This window comes from Sphaerulina musiva, assembly GCF_000320565.1.
Source record: "Sphaerulina musiva SO2202 unplaced genomic scaffold SEPMUscaffold_6, whole genome shotgun sequence".
Taxonomy (NCBI): Eukaryota; Fungi; Ascomycota; class Dothideomycetes; order Mycosphaerellales; family Mycosphaerellaceae; genus Sphaerulina; species Sphaerulina musiva.
Genome location: NW_016017388.1, coordinates 1,088,795 through 1,106,912, shown reverse-complemented (window position 1 = coordinate 1,106,912; position 18,118 = coordinate 1,088,795). Strand labels below are relative to the sequence as shown.

The 18,118-nt window shown below is 52.3% G+C and overlaps 5 protein-coding genes across 5 annotated transcripts; 2 read left to right on the top strand and 3 right to left on the bottom strand.

Moving 5' to 3' along the window:
• Positions 1-889: 889 nt before the first annotated feature.
• Positions 890-5,466, top strand: SEPMUDRAFT_46716 (PLU-1-domain-containing protein; the record flags this gene model as incomplete). The annotated part of the gene is made up of 2 exons (XM_016909009.1): positions 890-1,204; positions 1,282-5,466. Coding segments are annotated over 2 exons (4,500 nt in total), but the record flags the coding sequence as incomplete, so codon positions are not given.
• A 1,479-nt stretch (positions 5,467-6,945) lies between these two features.
• SEPMUDRAFT_156889 (FMN-linked oxidoreductase) lies at positions 6,946-8,332 on the bottom strand (the record flags this gene model as incomplete). Its single annotated transcript, XM_016907704.1, has 2 exons — positions 6,946-7,205; positions 7,298-8,332. The coding sequence occupies 2 exons, from the start codon at positions 8,330-8,332 to the stop codon at positions 7,035-7,037; spliced, it is 1,206 nt and encodes a 401-aa protein (XP_016760139.1). The 3' UTR covers positions 6,946-7,034.
• A 2,095-nt stretch (positions 8,333-10,427) lies between these two features.
• On the bottom strand, positions 10,428-11,659 carry SEPMUDRAFT_156888 (kinase-like protein; the record flags this gene model as incomplete). Its single annotated transcript, XM_016907703.1, has 5 exons — positions 10,428-10,793; positions 10,857-10,996; positions 11,058-11,135; positions 11,216-11,493; positions 11,565-11,659. The coding sequence occupies 5 exons, from the start codon at positions 11,657-11,659 to the stop codon at positions 10,449-10,451; spliced, it is 936 nt and encodes a 311-aa protein (XP_016760138.1). The 3' UTR covers positions 10,428-10,448.
• Positions 11,660-11,978: 319 nt separating this feature from the next.
• Positions 11,979-13,664, top strand: SEPMUDRAFT_117967 (cytochrome P450; the record flags this gene model as incomplete). The annotated part of the gene is made up of 1 exon (XM_016901390.1): positions 11,979-13,664. One exon carries the CDS (start codon positions 11,979-11,981, stop codon positions 13,662-13,664), a length of 1,686 nt encoding a protein of 561 aa, XP_016760137.1.
• On the bottom strand, positions 12,061-17,785 carry SEPMUDRAFT_149815 (A-factor-processing enzyme). The gene is made up of 2 exons (XM_016905786.1): positions 14,808-17,785; positions 12,061-14,753 (listed from the first exon to the last, which is right to left on the bottom strand). The coding sequence occupies exons 1-2, from the start codon at positions 17,566-17,568 to the stop codon at positions 14,152-14,154; spliced, it is 3,363 nt and encodes a 1,120-aa protein (XP_016760136.1). The 5' UTR covers positions 17,569-17,785; the 3' UTR covers positions 12,061-14,151.
• Between the last annotated feature and the right edge of the window lie 333 nt (positions 17,786-18,118).

Sequence of the window (18,118 nt, the reverse complement as noted above, 5' to 3'; positions counted from 1 at the left end):
TCCGTCTTCTGCCTCCCATGGTGTCTGTGGGCCAGTCAAAGCCCGCAGATACCTTAATAATCATAGTGTAATCCTCCTGACGTGTACCACTGCCATCCACTGCGGGAAACAAATGCAATCATAATCGCTACCGAATATCGTGACTTCTGTTGCGTGTAGAACGAGGGCGAGGCATTACCTGATGCATACCTGAGGTGTATATGATATGCCACTGGCAAATTGGCGCCAGTGCCCGGCTCGAGAGAAAGTCAGCCCGGCAGACGGGGAGCGCGGATGACCTTAGGTACATTACCCTTCCACTACCTACCTCCTAGGTACCTTACCTGTACTCTAGCCTAATACCGAGTGCAGCGTGCAGTGTGCAGCGCCGTGCAGTGCAGCTCACTCACTTCACATCGCTGTGCCGTCGTCTGTCTGTCTGTCTGCCTTTCTGTCTGTGGCTCTGACGCTTTGTGGCTCTGGCTCCGTCCAGACGGTACCACCACCTTTATACTTCTACCTTACCTTACCTTCCCTACCTGACTCTACCTTACATTACCTACATGTACCTTCGCTCCTCTCGACGCCACGCCACAACACCTCCGATATCTCCCCACCCGGAACCATAGTGGACAACAACAACGACACCACCATCTCCACCACCGCCAACCACCACCACCACGTCGACATCATCCGCGAAACCACCCGACGACCCCGACTCAACCGCGATCGGAGCGTCGAATGTATCCACACTGAGGCCAGCATGGTGCAGCCTCCCAGCACTGGCGGCGGAGGCGGCGGCGGAGGCGGAAGTGCAGCAATGGCCGCACCGCCTGCTCGGCCGTCGCCCATAGCGGGACAATCGACGTCCAATGAATCTCCAGGTCCGCTGTCGAAGAAGCAGTCCAAGATGCCCGCAGTGCCAGGCACTCTGAACGGCCCGCCTTCTGGCAATAACCATGCCATCCCCCTCAGCGCACGGCGTGCGGAGGCGCTCGATCTCTCGACTGTCGAGCGGAGAGGGCAGCCCAATCAGCGCAGTTATCCGACAAGGAAATCGCGTCTGTTCGACATACCGAATGCGCCCATCTATCGACCGACCGAAGAGGAATTCCGCGACCCGATGGAATATATGCGCAAGATTGCTCCCGAAGGCAGCAAGTATGGCATCGTGAAAGTGGTTCCTCCGGAGAACTGGAATCCCCCCTTTGCCATTAATACTGAGGTGCGCAGCCTTCTCCTGCTTCACAGTCCCTTGAGCACTGTCGTAAAGATGACCTGGCTAACATGACGTCCGAGCAGCGTTTCCACTTCCGAACACGACGGCAGGAGCTGAACTCGGTCGAAGGTGGTAATCGAGTGAATAATGACTACCTGGACCAACTCGCCAAATTCCACAAGCAAAATGGACATAATTTGAACCGATTCCCGAGCGTCGATAAGCGGCCTCTTGATTTGTATCGCCTCAAGAAGACTGTAGAGCGTAAAGGCGGCTTTGAGCAGGTGTGCAAAGGCAAGAGATGGGCTGAAGTGGGCAGAGATTTGGGCTACAGTGGGAAGATCATGTCGTCGTTGTCGACGTCGCTCAAGAACTCATACCAAAAATGGCTCTTGCCATACGAAGAGTACCTGCGGTTGGCAAAGCCAGGAGTACATCATCACATCGAGATGATGAATGGAGGTCCCTATACGCCATCTCCAGGTCCATCACCAGTCAAGCGACCACCTGGGGCGACGCCCGGAGAACATACTTCAACGAAGCACGCGTCCGCCGCACTGCATGCTTCGCTCAACGGACACAGTCCGCACCCAACTTTCTCTGGCAATCACGAGATCCTGCACCCGGTGCAGCAGCATGAAACGCCCCAACAACCCCATTATGCAGCACCTCAGCCTCATATCGCACCCATCACAGGTGGATTCACTCCCGTCAATGCTGGCGGTTTCACCCCGGTCAATGCGTTGCCTCCCCCACCGCCCACACAAAGTGGCTTCACTGCTGTCAACGGTATGAATGGAATGCACCACACCAACAGTGGCCATCCGCCCCACCCCATGGAGGGCAATAGCAAACACATGTCCCAACACGCTGCTCCAAGCCCAAATGGCGTCTCGACCCTCAAACGACCACATGCGGAATTGACACCGGATGAAGTATCTCAACTGGAGAGGCGGAGCAAGCGAATGCGGAATGACGTTCCCACCGTGGCTGGTAGTAACATGCACCATTCTCGAATGGGCCCCAAGCAGCTGCAAGCGAATCGCGAACGCGGGAATTATAGCCCAGGCGAGGTGTGCGAGAACTGCTTAACACCAAATGAGCCTCACAAGCAACTGAAATGTGAGAGCTGTGGCGACGCTTATCACATGTACTGCCTGGAACCACCTCTAAAGCAAGCGCCTGCGCACGAGTGGCATTGTCCGCGGTGTCTCGTCGGTACCAATGAGTATGGTTTTGAAGAAGGCGATGTATACTCGCTGTCCGGATTCCAGCGAAAAGCGAATGAGTTCAAAGAGCATCATTTCAACACGATGCCTCGACAATACAGCCCGTTCAACGAGACGAAGCATCACCTGGAAGAAGATGATGTCGAGCGCGAGTTCTGGCGACTTGTCGAGGATATGTCGGATGCCACAGAAGTAGAGTATGGCGCGGACATTCACTCCACCACGCACGGTAGTGGATTCCCGACAATCGAGAAGCACCCCCGCGACCCATACTCTACCGATCCTTGGAACCTGAACATCTTGCCACTCGATAAGGAGTCTTTGTTTCGGCATATCAAGTCCGACGTGTCTGGCATGACCGTCCCGTGGTTGTACGTTGGCATGGTGTTTTCCACATTCTGCTGGCACAACGAAGATCACTACACATACTCGGCCAACTATCAGCATTTTGGTGAGACCAAGACGTGGTATGGTATACCTGGAGAGGACTCGTACAAATTCGAGGAGACGATGAAGCAGGAAGTACCCGAGCTTTTCGAAACACAGCCGGATCTTCTGTTCCAGCTTGTCACTCTTGCAAAGCCAGAGAAGTTACGAAGAGCTGGAGTCAAGGTTTACGCAATCGACCAACACGCTGGCGAGTTCGTGATCACCTTCCCACGTGCGTACCATGCTGGTTTTAATCAGGGATTCAACTTCAATGAGGCTGTCAACTTTGCGCCCCATGACTGGGAACCATTCGGCCAAGAGGGCGTCAGGAGGCTGCGAGACTATCGGAAGCAGCCATGCTTTTCACACGACGAGATGCTGCTCACGGCTGCATCACGGGACAATTCTATTCGTACTTCGAAATGGCTAGCACCGGCAATGGAACGCATGCGCGACGATGAGCTTTCTACCCGTCAGCACTTCATGGGTAGTCTCGAGCCCGAAACAGGAACTCAGCAACAAGACCCCTATACAGGACCTCGATACGGACGTGAGCCCGAGGCCATCGATCCCGCGACGGAAGAAGAGGAAGTGATTTGCACGTTTTGCAAAGCGTATTGCCATCTGTCGCGTTACCAGTGCAAGAAGACGAAGAAAGTGCTTTGCTTGTTGCACGCCGGCAGCTACGAATGCTGTGACGCCTTGGAGTCCGAACGTTACTCTGGGCAAAACGGAGAACATGCGGTCTACTATCGCATGACGGATGATGTGCTCACGGCGACAGTGCAAAAGGTTGTCGACAAGGCTAACATTCCTGAAGCGTGGGCAGTCAAGGTTGCCAAAGAACTGGAGGACAGTGCTCGACCATCGCTCAAGCATTTGAGGACTCTTCTGACCGAGGGCGATAAGATACAATATGAGCTCCCACAACTTCCAGATCTCCGACGTTTCGTAGATCGGTGTAATGAGTGGGTCGAAGAGGCCACTAATTACATCACCCGCAAGCAGACGAACCGACGCAAGAGCGAGAAGGTCTGGCGAAAGGGCACCAAGGCTGCCGAACAAGAAGAGCGGGATAAGGAGCTACGCAAGATCTCCAACATATATAATCTTCTGGAGAGCGCAGAGAAGATTGGCTTTGACTGCCCAGAGATTGTGACTCTGCGCGAACGAGCCGTCAACATCGAAGAGTTTCAGAAAGACGCAAACGCAGCGCTGGGGAACATCCTCGCCAAGAAGACGGAGGACTTTGAAGAGTTGCTCGAGCGTGCCAAAGATTTCCACGTGGACATGCCTGAAATTGAGAGCATCGAGAGAGTCCTCAAGCGTTTGCGATGGAACGACACCGCCAAGGCGAAGAGGCCGAGCCAAGAAACCGGAAAACAGGGCCAGACCTTGAGCGACATTGAGAAGTTCTTGAGTGAAGGTGCAGAAATTGGCGTGCCCGACACCAATCCTGACGTGGCCTTTTTCAAGGAGCACAAAGCGCAGGGCGAGTTGTGGGAGCAGAAGGCCAAGGAACTGATGGCAGTCGAACAGGTACACTACCAGCAACTGGACGCGCTGTCGCGTCAGGCCTCAACACTCCCGGTCACAGTCGAAACACTTGCTGCCGTGGATGCGATCCTGAAGAAGCAGCGGGAAATACAAGAGAAGATTGTGTCGCTCGTGGACCGTAGCAAGGACCCCGATTTCCGCAAGCGACCGCATTACAACGAAATGAAGGAAGTCATGGATGCCCTCGACGAACTGCAGAGTAAACCGAATGGCACCATCGATCTGGAGAAGGAATCCAAGCGACACGAGGACTGGATGCGGCGCGGCAAGAAATTGTTCGGCAAAGCCAACGCCCCCTTGCACATCCTACAGCAGCACATGCACATCGTGGACATGCGCAATCAGGCATGCTTTGACATTGAAGACAAGCCCCGAGGACCTGTCGAGCCCTCTTCCCGCGCAGGAAGTCCCACCGAAGGCGACGCTCCGATCACGGAAGGTAGTACCTCCAGTCGGGATGTCTTCTGTATCTGTCGCAAGTCTGAGGCCGGCATGATGATCGAGTGCGAGATTTGCCATGAATGGTATCACGGAAAGTGTCTCAAGATCGCCCGAGGCAAAGTGAAGGAGGATGATAAGTACACCTGCCCGATCTGCGACTGGCGAGTGAAGATTCCGCGTGACGCCGCTCGACCCAAATTGGAAGACTTGCAAGCCTGGTTCGATGAGCTGGAAACTCTGCCATTCCAGCCCGTCGAGGAGAAGACATTGTCCAATATATGCGAGTCGGGTCAAGTCTTCCGTGATTTCATTCGTCCATATGTTGAGCCATCGATGGAGCCCACCCCCGAAGAGGTCAGCATCCTACGCTTCTATTTGCGCAAGGTCGAAGGTGCCGACATCCTCCTTGCACATGAGACCAATTATCTTCGTCAACAACTGCATCGACTCGCCAAAGTGGCGCCGGAGGCTCCACCGTTAACAGACGCCTCGCACTCAACTCGGAAGCCGCGCCCGACAAAGCAACAGAAGCTTATGGCTCAGCTTGGTATTACCAATCCTGAGGACTTGCCCACGCAGTACAAGATGAAGCCTCATGTTGCCAAGCGCAAACAGTCTGACGTGGTTGGCGGCCTGCCTCTACAGCCAGCGATGAATAGCACTTCGCCGCCTGGCTCCATGACCCCTGGTCTGCCTGGCTCTTCGAACTCGGCACAGCCATACCCTACTGGTCTGACACCTGTGCCGCAGGAGAAGGTGCGCAAGCATCTCACGGCGCTCGCCATCCAGGTTCTTGGTACAACGGCTGGTCATCCTATCGTGGATGAGTTCCTTGCCCAAGAGCCACATGCGAACAGAGATCGTCTGCTCAAAGTCAAAGCTGTTCTGGAGCTCAACGACCCAGCCTTCACAGCCAATCTCGACACATTCAAAACCAAAGTCAACTCGATGCCGATGCCAGCTGCGCACAACCCTGGTCTAGGCTATGAGACTCCCCAAGAACGTCATATAGCCGCCAGCCAGCAGCGACAGGGCAGCCAAGTCCACGAGCCACCGACGTATGCCACGTCGAATGATAGCTATCAACCAGTATCCGCGTTGCTAGGATCAGGGCGCCAACAACGCCTTGGCTCGCCAGCGATGTTCCACGGGTATAATAGCAATCATGCTTCTCCTCCGCCACCCGGATTTGGCTCACAGATGTTTGGAATGAACGACATGTTTAGTACGCCGACTACGCAACCTGGGGTCAGCAACCCTACTGACGACAATCGACCCAGCCCAGACTTCGGCCCACGCCAAGCTGGCGGCATGGCCACAAGTGGCATGTCAGGAGGCATTTTCGACTCACCCAAGCAGCCTGATGTGTCTTCTGCATCTACTACCGGCTTCATGACCACGGCTGGCATCAATAGCCCTGGCTTCGGTGGCAGCCAGCAGAGCGCCGGTGCGCACATGGATAATGTGTTTGCAGACCTCGTGCATGAAGCCGATGACAATTTTGGTGTTCCCGGCTTGGAAAGTGCCAATGATGTCCGAGAAAGTAAAGAACTGCCCACGAGTGCTCCTGCCCCGACTTCGGAAGACATGAATATGGCGGACGCTGTTCCCTCGGACGAGACTCGTCACCAGCTCGATGCGCCAAAGCAAGAGAATTAGGAAGATCTCACGATTGACCCTCAGCTGCTGAACGAGCTCGATGCCTTCACAATGACCTCCACGGACCGGTGTGAACGATGATAGGTGTGGCATCACCATTCGGATCGCCCAGCGTGCATTCGTGGGGCTGGTGCACATCAACCGATACCACCACTCGTCTGATGTGATTGACACAATGATGCAGAGGAATCGCGAGATGAACTGCACGGCGTACGGAACATGGTGAATAAGTTAATTAATGGTTTCTGGAGCGGGTGAGCCTTTTTCTTTCTGATTTTGATATCCAAGCGAGCCAGACGTGCATGGGAAGGATGGGAACTGTACTCTGTCCGCGTACGAGCCTGCCGATGGCGTAGGCCATAATCTAGTACGAGAAGACTGCCGAAGCAGAAAAAGACTAGGTAGAAAGAACGCATGCATACGTTCGCCAAAGATGATTGGATTGCAAGTCCAATGTTGATTTTAAAAGGTCTTGTCCTTTTCTCTAGTTTCATATCATATGCTCACCCTTCTGTTGTGTGCTAACAACACTGCTTCTCTACTTGATCTCGCTGCTGGAGGTACTCGTCGCTGAAGGGGCAATCTAGGTAACCCTCGACTCGTTCTGGCGTGTAGAATGTGCTTCGGTCGTATGGATTCAGCTTCAGACCATGCCGGATACGAAAGGGAAGATCCGGATTAGCAATATAATGCTGCGAGATTGTACAATGTTAGTGCCACACCAGCCACAGGGAATTCATCAATCACATTGGGGGCAATGGAAAGTAAGTCAGTGAAAACTCACCCGACCAAACACCACCGCCACATCAAACTTCTCCTCATCATACTCCACATCCACGGCCTCCCGCGCCGACTCGGGCGTAAACCCGCCCGCGACCAACACCGGACTCGTCTTGCCCCAAATTTCCAAAAACGGCAAAATACTTTCCTGTTTTTCACAATCCACATTATTCACCACTCGCGACTCCACAATATGCAAATACGCCAATTTCTGCTCCTTCAACCCCCGTACCAAATATCCAAATTGTTCCATCAATTCCTTGGGATCAGCGATTTTCATGCCTTGGAATGTACTAAATGGAGATATGCGAAATCCGACTCGGGAATTTCCTACGGCGGAAATGAGAGAGGATGTGAGTTCGAGAGCGAAACGGGCGCGGTTGGGAATGCTGTTGCCGCCGTATTCGTCATGGCGTTGGTTGTTGCAGATGGATTGGGTGAATTGGTCGATGAGGTAGCCGTTGGCGCCGTGGCATTCGATTCCGTCGAAGCCGGCGAGGAAAATTGCGTTGCGGGCTGCGCGGGTGAAGAGGTCGATTGTAGAGTGGATTTCAGAGGGGGTGAGGGCGTGTGGAACGGGTCCTTCTTTTTCTGTTTCTGTTTGAGGAGGATAAGGGCTTGGGCTGGAACTAATTACAGGCCAATTCCCATTCCCTTCTTGTTGTAAGAGATTGGCATTCGCCACTCGACCGATACTGATGAGTTGAGCGAAAATAAAACATCCTTTGGCATGTACGGCGTCGACGATTTTTTTCCAGGCGGCTATTTGTGCGGAATTGTAGATTCCGGGCATGTGTGCTACTCCGCCGTGTTCGGGGGAGATGATGTTCGCTTCGGCGATGATGAGACCTCCGGGTTCTGAGCAGCGTTGCGCGTAGTGTGAGGATACCATGTCTGCTAAGGGGATGTGGTCTTTGGTGACGCGGAAACGGGTCAGAGGGGCCATTATTATGCGGTGCTTGAGGTGCATGTTGCCGATTTGGAGGGGGGCGAAGAGGTTGGAATTGGACGGTGGAGGGAGAGGAGGAGGAGGAGACATGGCTGGTTGTTTTGGAGGAAGGAGGATATGGAGGAGAGCTCTGTGTGATGATTCTAATCACGACTTTGTTATTGTTTTGCAGGAGAGCTGTGTCTTGTGGAAATAAACCTGGAGGAGGATTCAAGTAGTCAAGGGAGTCAGAACAACCCCCTTGTGCTGCTGCTTCGATATTCTTGGTATATTGTCGATGTCTGCTGTTATCCAGAAGTCGGCTGCGAATGACTATCAACAACAACATTCTGATTACTCTAGCACTTCTTTACTACTGCACGATTCTGCCTACGATTAGCCGGCCAAGACGTCGCGCTTGATAAGACGGATATGGTGGAGCAAGGCTGTGGCGATTGTGTGCGATAGGCACATATCTCGGCATATTGTCGCTGAGATTTCGCAAGGGTAGTAGTCATTACCAACAGATTGGTTGTATAGAAGTGTGTATTATGACGGGGAATGTATTCAGAAAGAAATCTGATAAGTGCAAATTGCTGCTATAACTTGCGGTGGGCGAGGTGAAAATGTCCGCGTTGGGCATGATGAAGAGGTTGGTTGGAATAGGAGTTAGAAGAGATAGGAGAGAGCATGCCAAGACCGAAGAGAAAAAGCGACATCACATTCAATTATCGTGGTAGATACCTGACATACATAGGTACCTACATTATGCCAGGTAGGTACTCCTCCAACCGTTGGACTTCTTCCACGGCACAAAGAGCCATGATGATATACTAGGTGAATACACCCCCTGAATACGCCTTTCCGCCATAGGGAACATTCCATAGATGCAACCTGGATCTTGATTTTTCCACAGGGCCAGATACACGCACCAGATGCAAAAGTTATCAGAACTGAACCGGACACACCAGTACTGCCAGCGCCGCGAATAGAACATATCAGTATAGCGACTCGTCTACTCTGACTGTGAGAACTTCCAGCCGAAAGGGGAAGCGGAAGAAAAGATATCGCTGCCACAGGCGATTGGTCTATCCATAGCGGCGATGCGTGCACAGGCTACGTGCATACAGTTTCCAACCTCACCTCTTCGGACAGAAGCTATCCGAAGCCAGGAAGTCACCGCCGCCCTGGAGAGGGTATTCAAGCTCTCCCAAAGACAATACCGTCGATGCCATGACTTAGGATCGGTAACGTTGGCTTTCATCATACGACTGACTGTGTAATAGCAGCCACTCGATATATGCCCACTCTCAATTTCTTCCGACATATGAATGCCTTGCAGAGGCCATTCAACTTTGCACGTGCGACACGGATCGCCGGGGCTTCATGAACCTTTTTCGCTATTGACCGCAGCCCGTGAGGAAACTCTTGCCTGAGAAGTAACTCATGCATACCGAGCAGACGATATTCAACTCTCCAGAATTCCACTTAATTGCCATTCTATGCTCCAAATTTCGACTTTGCGCAGACTTCTGAGCTCTCCCGAGCGTATGTGAACAATGCAGTGTCAAAGCTTGAGCAAAGTGTTGGTCGTGCCAGGTGCGCTCCGCAAGAGGATAGGTAAGCAAAGAGCAACATTAATGACGACGGCACAAGCTACTGGACTTTTCGCTGGAGATCGGTGCTCCAGCACACATATAAGCGAAATCTGCGTATACTTCTGCAGATTCCGTTTGGAGACTGCTATGATGAACATCGAGCAGGCCTTCCAAAGTCAGGTATGAATTGGCTTTCTTTCACATAGGCTTCTATCCGATGTGCTAATAACCTGTAGCTAGCTCGACCGGTCGAGACTTTGCACATCCTACCCATCGCCTGCAGTCCGTAGGTCGACCTCCCTCCTAATCGAAGTCTTTCAATGCAGAAAGAAGGCAGCGGTACGGCAGCCCGCCGTCTCAGCCGACAGTTGCTCGATCAAGCCCCGGCGTGAACAATAGTCGCTAGCCCGTACTAAGGTGAGTCTGAACATCCGCATCTCAATGCACATGGAAGACTATGTAGCACTTGCATCAACAACCTCTAGGCAGCTTGGCTACTACATTTTAACTTCATTCTCGCCATGTTCCAATGTCAGTACTGCCGCATAATGGCTCAGCGCGAATATTGAATGTATTATATAACCGCTATGTGATATGCTTACCTGTTTACGTAGAGATACTATCGTCTATTACTGCTGATTAAACCACGAGTGTGTGAGCAACTCCTTTGCCGTAGGCCTCTCCATCGGGTCTAGTTCCATGACTGTACAAAGAAATTCCTTGTCTCCTAACGTGAGCTCTTTGTCTTCTACCAGGGGAAACGGCTTCCGAGAATCCTGCTCTTCTATTAAGATGTGAATCGCAGCCAGGACCTGTTCCTCTTCTTTGTCGAGATACGTTGCGTAGGTCAAGGGAAAGGGTCCAAAGTATCTCGCTTGCTGTATCAAGACATTTACAGGAAACTCTTCATCATCTGCCGATATGTTAGGAGGCTTGAAGATGTGGAAATTTCGCCCAAAGATGAGGCTGATTAGCTGCAAAAACGATTAGCCACGTCCCATAGCGTGGTGGACAATATATATATATATAGGACTTGCCGTAGCCCCGAATGACCATATATCCGTAGGAGTCGACCATTTCAGGCCCAGCAAGGCTTCTGGGCTTCGAAAAATTGCAGCGCCAATTGGATGGGCTGTGCCGCGAGGGTCAGTCTCCAAACCGACATTCCAAGCGTCGCCTACGAGGTATGATGTTCAGCGACGAATCGATGCGACCTCCTATGAGTTGCCCGAGCTTACCACAGTCGGCCAACTTGGCTTCCACGACTCTTGAACTCTTTGCGTCAAAGTTGAGGAGTATATTGTCTGGTTTAATGTCTGGCAAACATAAAAATTCAGCCACGTCTTATCATATCTTGCAATCAGGGCAAAAAAAGCTAGATTGACAGTAGACCTACCCGTGTGGGCGATTCCTTTCGCATGTAGGGATTCCAACGCGGTGAGAACGCTGCGAGCGATGAATTTAATGTCTTGTCTCGAAAGTTTTGCTCGGCCAGAAGCTTTCAGCGCATCGAGCTCGAGGTACTCCAATGCGAGAAAGGGCGATGGTTCTTTGCCATGGTCGATGAAGCTTCGGAGACACGAATGGCCTTCGAATTGTTGCAAGATTTCTTTTTCACGCTGTATGCGCATCTCAGGCGCGCATTTGAGCACGACTTGGTTCCGCGCCGTGGCACTGAATGTCTCTGTTTACCTTAAATGGCACACAGAAGACTGATGATGTTGGGGGGGAGGAATAGGACTGACCTGGCGCTCCAGACTTGGTTGTGAAGCTTCTGCACAACGACATACACGTCTCGTACGCCCTTGACCAGCTGGCCTATCCGTAGAGACGATGCCATAACAGTGACTCAACAGTTCCGCCCGGGTGCTGGACAAGCGCTGGACAGTCAAGTTCAGTCTTGCACGATGCTCATCGGGTAGAGCCGGGCCTGCCCGCCAAGAGGCGCGTCGCTTCCAGTGTCGCTCGCGTATGCATGCCTCGTCACCGCAATATAATGTGACTTCTGCAGGCGGAGAGTGGTGGCTGTCTCTCTTCGTAATCAACTTTCACCTCACTTTTGAATTTCCTCCGCTAAAAGAAAAGTTAATTCCAACAACATTCGGTTACGACCTAGGTATATACTCGTGTATCAGAGAGAGAGAAAAAGCCCGACGACCATGGCTCCCGGATTTGATCTGGAAAACCTCGCCTCCTCCACACCATTACTTCTATACCTCGCCAGCCCCTTTCTCCTCATCGCACTCATCTGCTCCCTGACCCGTCTCTGGACCACATTCGCCTACTACCGCGCCCTCCAACAATTCCGCCAAACCGCCCAACATGGCCACACCAGCAGTCGCAGCAACAACAACATCGTCACCTCTCCACAACTCCCCTATTCCATCCCCTGGCTCGGCAACGCCCTCTCCTTCCTGAACATGACACCCGGCGGCTACTGGAATCAAATTTTCCGCTGGTATCCGCGCTCCAACGGCATCATGACAATTCTCATGGCAGGAAGAAAAACCCACATCGTATACGGATTAGCGCCCGTGCAAGCTTTGTTCAAAGCGAAAACTCCCAATAGAGATTTTTTTGAACGAGATATGTTTCAGAAGGTTTTTGGCATGTCTGCTGATCAGATCCAAAATGCGGCTGAGGGGAAACATTTGGAGACGGAGATGAATGCGAGGTATATGACGAATTTTGATAAAGTGAATGAATTGACGGGGAAGTTTGTCGAGGTTTTGGAGGAGGTTTTGGGGAAAGCAGAAGCACAAGATGAACAAGATCAACAACAGCCAAAACACTTCTACACCTGGCTCCGCGACAAAATGTTCACAGCCTCCATCACCGCTCTCATGGGCTCCCATCTCCTCGCCATGTATCCCAACTGGTGCGAAGATTTCTTCGCATGGGACAATGATTTTCTCGGATTTTTCTTCGGAATCCCTCCCATTCTCCAACGCACCGCGCATCAACGACGGGAACGCATCTACTCGAATTTAGAAACTTGGTCGCAGGAAATGCTCCGTCGTAGTGGAGGTCAACCTGTCGATCCGGATGGACCGGCGTGGGAACCTTTGTATGGAAGTCGATTGAATCGGGCACGACAGATGGATTATAAAATTCGAGGGTTGAATTCTAGTTCGGGAGCGAAATTGGATGCGGGGATAACGTTTGGATTGGCGACGAATGTGATTCCTGCGACAGGTTGGATGCTAATGCAAATTCTCAATCCAGCAGCAGCATCGTCGAATCTGCTTCCACGAGTGTTGGCGGAAATTCAAGCCTCTCGCCGGCCAGAAGATGGGTCGTTGGATGTGATTCAACTGGTGAGTCAACCTCTACTGCAAAGTATCTGGATTGAAGCATTGCGATTATATTCCGATTTACTGGTGGTACGGACCATGCCCGAAGACCTAATTTTACCTCTGGACGAAGACGGAAAGACACAAGTGCAACTCCGCAAAGGAGACAATGTCTTTGCACCCTCATACATTCCCCATCACGACGAGAGTTGGACCGAAAAAGTCCCATGGGACGTCTTTGATCCCGAACGATTCATCGTCACCGATCCCAAAACCGGCTCGCCCACTTTCGTGTTCAGTAAACCCGGAGGCAAATTTTTCCCATTTGGCGGTGGGAAGACGATTTGTCCGGGCAGGATTTTTGCCAAACAAGAGGCCATTGCCGCCGTGGCCATTGTCCTGTCCCGCTTCGACTTCGACGTCATGGGCTACGTGGACGAGAACAAGCAGCCATGCACCCAGTTTCCCGGCATTCAACGAGCTTATCCGGGCTCAGGTGCTCTGGCGCCCGGGGGTGACTTGGTCGTGAATGTGCGGAAACGAGTCTGGTAAAGCCACAGTCTGGGCCTATCGTAAACAGTCATTTCGGATCTCGACCTGTCTCTGTCATTCATCGGATAACACATCCTATCAGCCCGCTCCTTCTGTAACGACCAAGTGGATGGCCTAGGGTACGAGTGGTGTACATGCCATCATAATAATCATCGAGACGTTGTGTCGTGAGTAACAGAGATGCAAAGAGAGAATTTTTTCAAATGGAAGAAGAGGCGCAGAGTGGCGCAAGCAGCTCACTGCGCATGTTCATGGCATGTTTGTGCTTGCATCAGCGTCTACTGCGTAGATGGAGACCAGTCCACAGAGGCAACAGTGCCCAGCTAGCGTACCTAGTCTAGTGTGTAGTTGTAGCTCGAAGCAGATATCCCACAACACCTCGCTCGAAATCGCACCACTCACAGTGCTCCCACTCATGTACACAGTATCCGCGCAGTGGGTGGACCTCTTGTTATCTTCTGCGGCATGAATCGAGAAGCTGTCGCAGCTATAATTTTGGCTCAAGCTCCTCAAATTCTGATATGTCTTTCACAGGCAGAGGGATGGGAGCGAGCGGTAGCCCAGCTTTCCAGGCCTTGACATCTTCCACGAGCACTCTCTTGATCTCTGGAACACCACTCGTGTCGACATGTTCATTGCTGCCATTGGGCTCTTTCGTAGCTTCCGTCGCCGGGATAATGCCCGCCGCAGGTAAGAGCTGAGGCAGGGCCTGCGCGCCCTGCGCAAGCACCATCTTCGTGCTCTCCTCGTTGAGCCCAACGGCAAGCAGCCAAATGCCGATGGAATTGAGAATGCTTTGCACGTCCCCGGTAGAGACATCAATCTTCTCCAATTCTGTGACGAGCTTGGTGCGATCTGCTGGCTCTACTTGCAGACCCCCCTGTGCGAGCATTGCCAGGACTTGGTCCGCAAGTTTCTCGCACTTTTCGGAATCTGTAGTCTTGGCTGCAATGTCTGCCGGCGAGGACTGCGCCACCAATTGTGTGGCGAAGGTTGATCGTGCCGGCGAGTGTGGGCTGAAGCGTTTCGCATACATTTCCAGAATGTCGTTCTTGGTGAGCGTTTCGAGCACCTCGACGTCCCGATAAACTGCAAGACAATATTAGCGATATGAGAGAAGAGAAAGAGGAGTGCATAACTGACCGAGCTCGAAATCAAACACCTCGGAGACAACATGATGCCACAGTCTGCCACTCTCCTGAGTCAAGTTTCTAAGCTTCTCGAGACGCTTGTTGATGATGCCGACTCTGTGCTCCTCAAATTCTTTGTCTGTCATTTCCTTCAAGGTCGTCTCGAATCGAGCCAAGAAGATGTCAGCACGCTTCAGTAAGTACTCGCAGTCCCGCTCGCTTTGGATGAGAAAACGGAACGCGGTATTGTTGCCCAGGATCGTCATTGAGCCATTGACGATGTAGCCGAGCTGCTCTTGTGTACGAAGCGTATCAAAGACCGGCTCGTGGAGCATCTGGTCCAGGAGAAGCAGCTTAGCGCGCGTCTGTCGATTGCTCGCCTCGCCCACAAAGATGGAATAATCCAGACAGTGATTGACGTTGTTCGGGTTCTTGAGTATCTTCTGCCACGCAAAATTTGTACCTTCTGGCAGCTCAATGTAGCGCTGAGATTCCCACTGCGAAGGTGGTAGTGGATGTGGCTTGAGCGTCTTCTCGACCATGTCTGCTATACGCAACGCGTCCTCCTTGTAGACGTTGCCGTGAGCCATGATTTCGATATGCATCTGGCGCATGAGCGAAGGGATGAATTTGCGCAGATCATCTGCCGTGATGTTGGGTAGTTCGGCCAAGAGTTCTGATGGACTGAATGTACGTTCTTTGGACAGCTGATAAGTGTAGCGTCCAATCGTCCGGAATGGCTCCTGGAGTTCGAAATTTTGGTAGACGCGCATCATGCGCTCCTTGAGTATCTCAAATCGATCGTCTTTGACTTCGAGGTCTCGCATCGTAATCAAGACTTTCTCGAGCAAGACGTGCATCTTGTCGTTGTAGCCACTCACCTGGACCTCGAATGCAGTGGTAACACGCATCAAGTCATATGAAAGACCAGCCAGCTCGGCATCGTACGCATACTCTGTCAAGCTGTCGTCTACAAGGTCTTTGAAGAGTGATGACAAGGCAACGGTGTAGGCGCTCATGTACCCGATCGGGCAGCGCAGGCACACGTAAACATTGGCCTTGGGCACCCAGAACTGATCGTCTTTCTTCCACCACAGTCGTACGTTGGAATCGTTGCGGATCAGCTTCGGCGTGAGTGCAGGAGAGGCGACCTCTTTCTTCTCGACATCGAGCCGTTGTGGAATGAACTCGTTCTTGGCCGGGAGATGTAGCTCAGCGAGATGTGGTCCTTGGGCCACTGCCTCCAGCTCCTGCAAAAAGTCGCGCGGGATCTTCTCCAGCTTGTACTCGGTACCGTACCACTGCTCCTTTTGATCGAAATTGGCCATGTCGCCCTTGAAGTCTTGTGCAGAGATTGTAAACCGGAAGTTGTCTGCACGCAGCGCGCTAAGCCCTCGAATGATGGCTTCGGGATCGTACTTGCGGATCAGGTACTGCCCGCTCAGCAACCACTCGCGAGGAAGTGGCTTTTGCATGACACCACTCATATGACTGCACGTTGCGGAAGCCGGGCTCTTTTGCTTGAACCTGAATTCAATCTCGGCGAGCTTGGCAGTCTCTTGTGTGATCCATTCATGCGGAGGCTCTGACTTCAGCATGGCGATGTATTGGAAGATGGTCTTGATGATGTCGCGGTAGTTCTCGAGCCCCTGAGGCGTCATTCGTATACCAACAGAAAAGAAGGCGGTGCCAGGGCAGACAGAAGAGGAGCCTGCGCTGAGCTCCGTCACCCACCCCTTGGCTTTCAAATATGCTAGAATGCTGCCCGGTCCCTCGTGGCCAATCAAATGTCCCAGATAGCGTCCAGGCATCGACTCATATAGGTCCTCCTCATCCGGATATGGGAACGACAGGTCCATCATGCGCTGATCCATCACGGGCTTGGCGAAAATCTGGGTACACAGCTCCTTCTCTGTCAAGGCTGGCACATTGTCCCATCGCAGCTTGGGCAGATCCTGGTTGGGCACATTCAGAAACAACTCTTCGATCCACTGCTGTAGCTCATCCAAGTTCTCTCGTCCTATCACGCACAACTTCATCCTGTTTGCCGAGTAGTTCTTCTGGTAGAATTTCATGAATTCGTCTCGTATCTTGACACCTCTCGCTAGAGGGTCGTCATGCAATGTCTTGTAATTGCCAGTCGAGAACAGGTGATACGGATGCTCTTTGCCCGCTGTGCTCTTTGTCAACTGCATCATGCGCCAATTGTCTGCCTGCAAGTTCTTCTTGTTCTCCGAGTCCACGGCACGTAGCTCACGCTCCAAGCAGTCTTCCCTGAACAGTGGCTTGACGAAGAACTGCGCAAAGCGGTCGAGAGCACCGTACAGTGGTGCTTCTTCCTTGGGCACTGACAGCAGGCTCGATTTGCTCGTGTTGGCTGACGACTTGGTACTGTTCGATTTTGAGGACGCCGAAAGCTCAAAGTAGTAATTTGTGCTAGTTCCAGCTGTGAAAGCATTGCTCATGCCGCCATATCTGGTCAAATATGAGTTGTAGTCGTTTTCGCCCGGATATTTCTCTGTGCCCATGAACAGCAAGTGCTCGACCGCATGTGCCATTCCCTGCATATCTTCTGGGTCTGATAAACTGCCCACATTCACATCCATTGCGGCCGAAGCCTTGTCTGTGTCGGGATCATGGATCAAGAGCGCCTCCAGCTTGTTCGGCAGCTCAATCACACGATATGATCGATTATCGAGCAAGGGCTTCTCGAGCTTGTCTGCCAGTCGCCGTGTGCCCTCTGGCCGGCTGTGCAACACCGTTTCGGCATTCATGTCGGAGAAGGTGCTGACCGCAACGACCGTAGGCCAGCGCAGTGTAAGCGACGAGGAGAAGGAGGCGGAGGAGACGTAGGGAAGAGGACTGGAGCGATTGGCGTGGCGTGGCGTGGCGTGAATCGGGTCGGGCGAGATGAGGTGATTCTGGATATCGAATGTGTGTCAGATGGTGAAGGAGAGCGAGGCAACTAAAAGTACAATGGTGGAGCGGAATGCAGATATACAGTGGAGTAGAAAGTGGTCGACAGCTTAGTATTGTCCGTCGAAGGAGAGGGAAGGTATGCGACCCCTACGCTTCTACCTAGTAGGATTCCGTGTCTCCAAAACCATCAATGTCATCACTTCTCTGGCGGCGACTCCCTCCCGGCGCACAAGGACGTGAAACGAACGGCCCTACGAGACTGGCTTTGACAGGCAGGGAAGCGTGGTCGGGCGGGATGTTTACTTACATTATGCTGGGATACTACAGGTACTACACTGTTGTATACATTGATATATACCGGTCACCGGGAGTGCAGTCAGTAGTTGTTACTATAGCTTCAAAGGT

Bases quoted from the DNA above. Each gene is read 5' to 3' on its own strand.
- SEPMUDRAFT_149815 (XM_016905786.1), bottom strand. From the start codon at position 17,568: ATGAATGCCGAAACGGTGTTGCACAGCCGGCCAGAGGGCACACGGCGA. The intron at 14,754-14,807 runs GTCAGTTATGCA...ATTGTCTTGCAG, and splicing joins GGTGTTTGATTTCGAGCTCG to TTTATCGGGACGTCGAGGTG.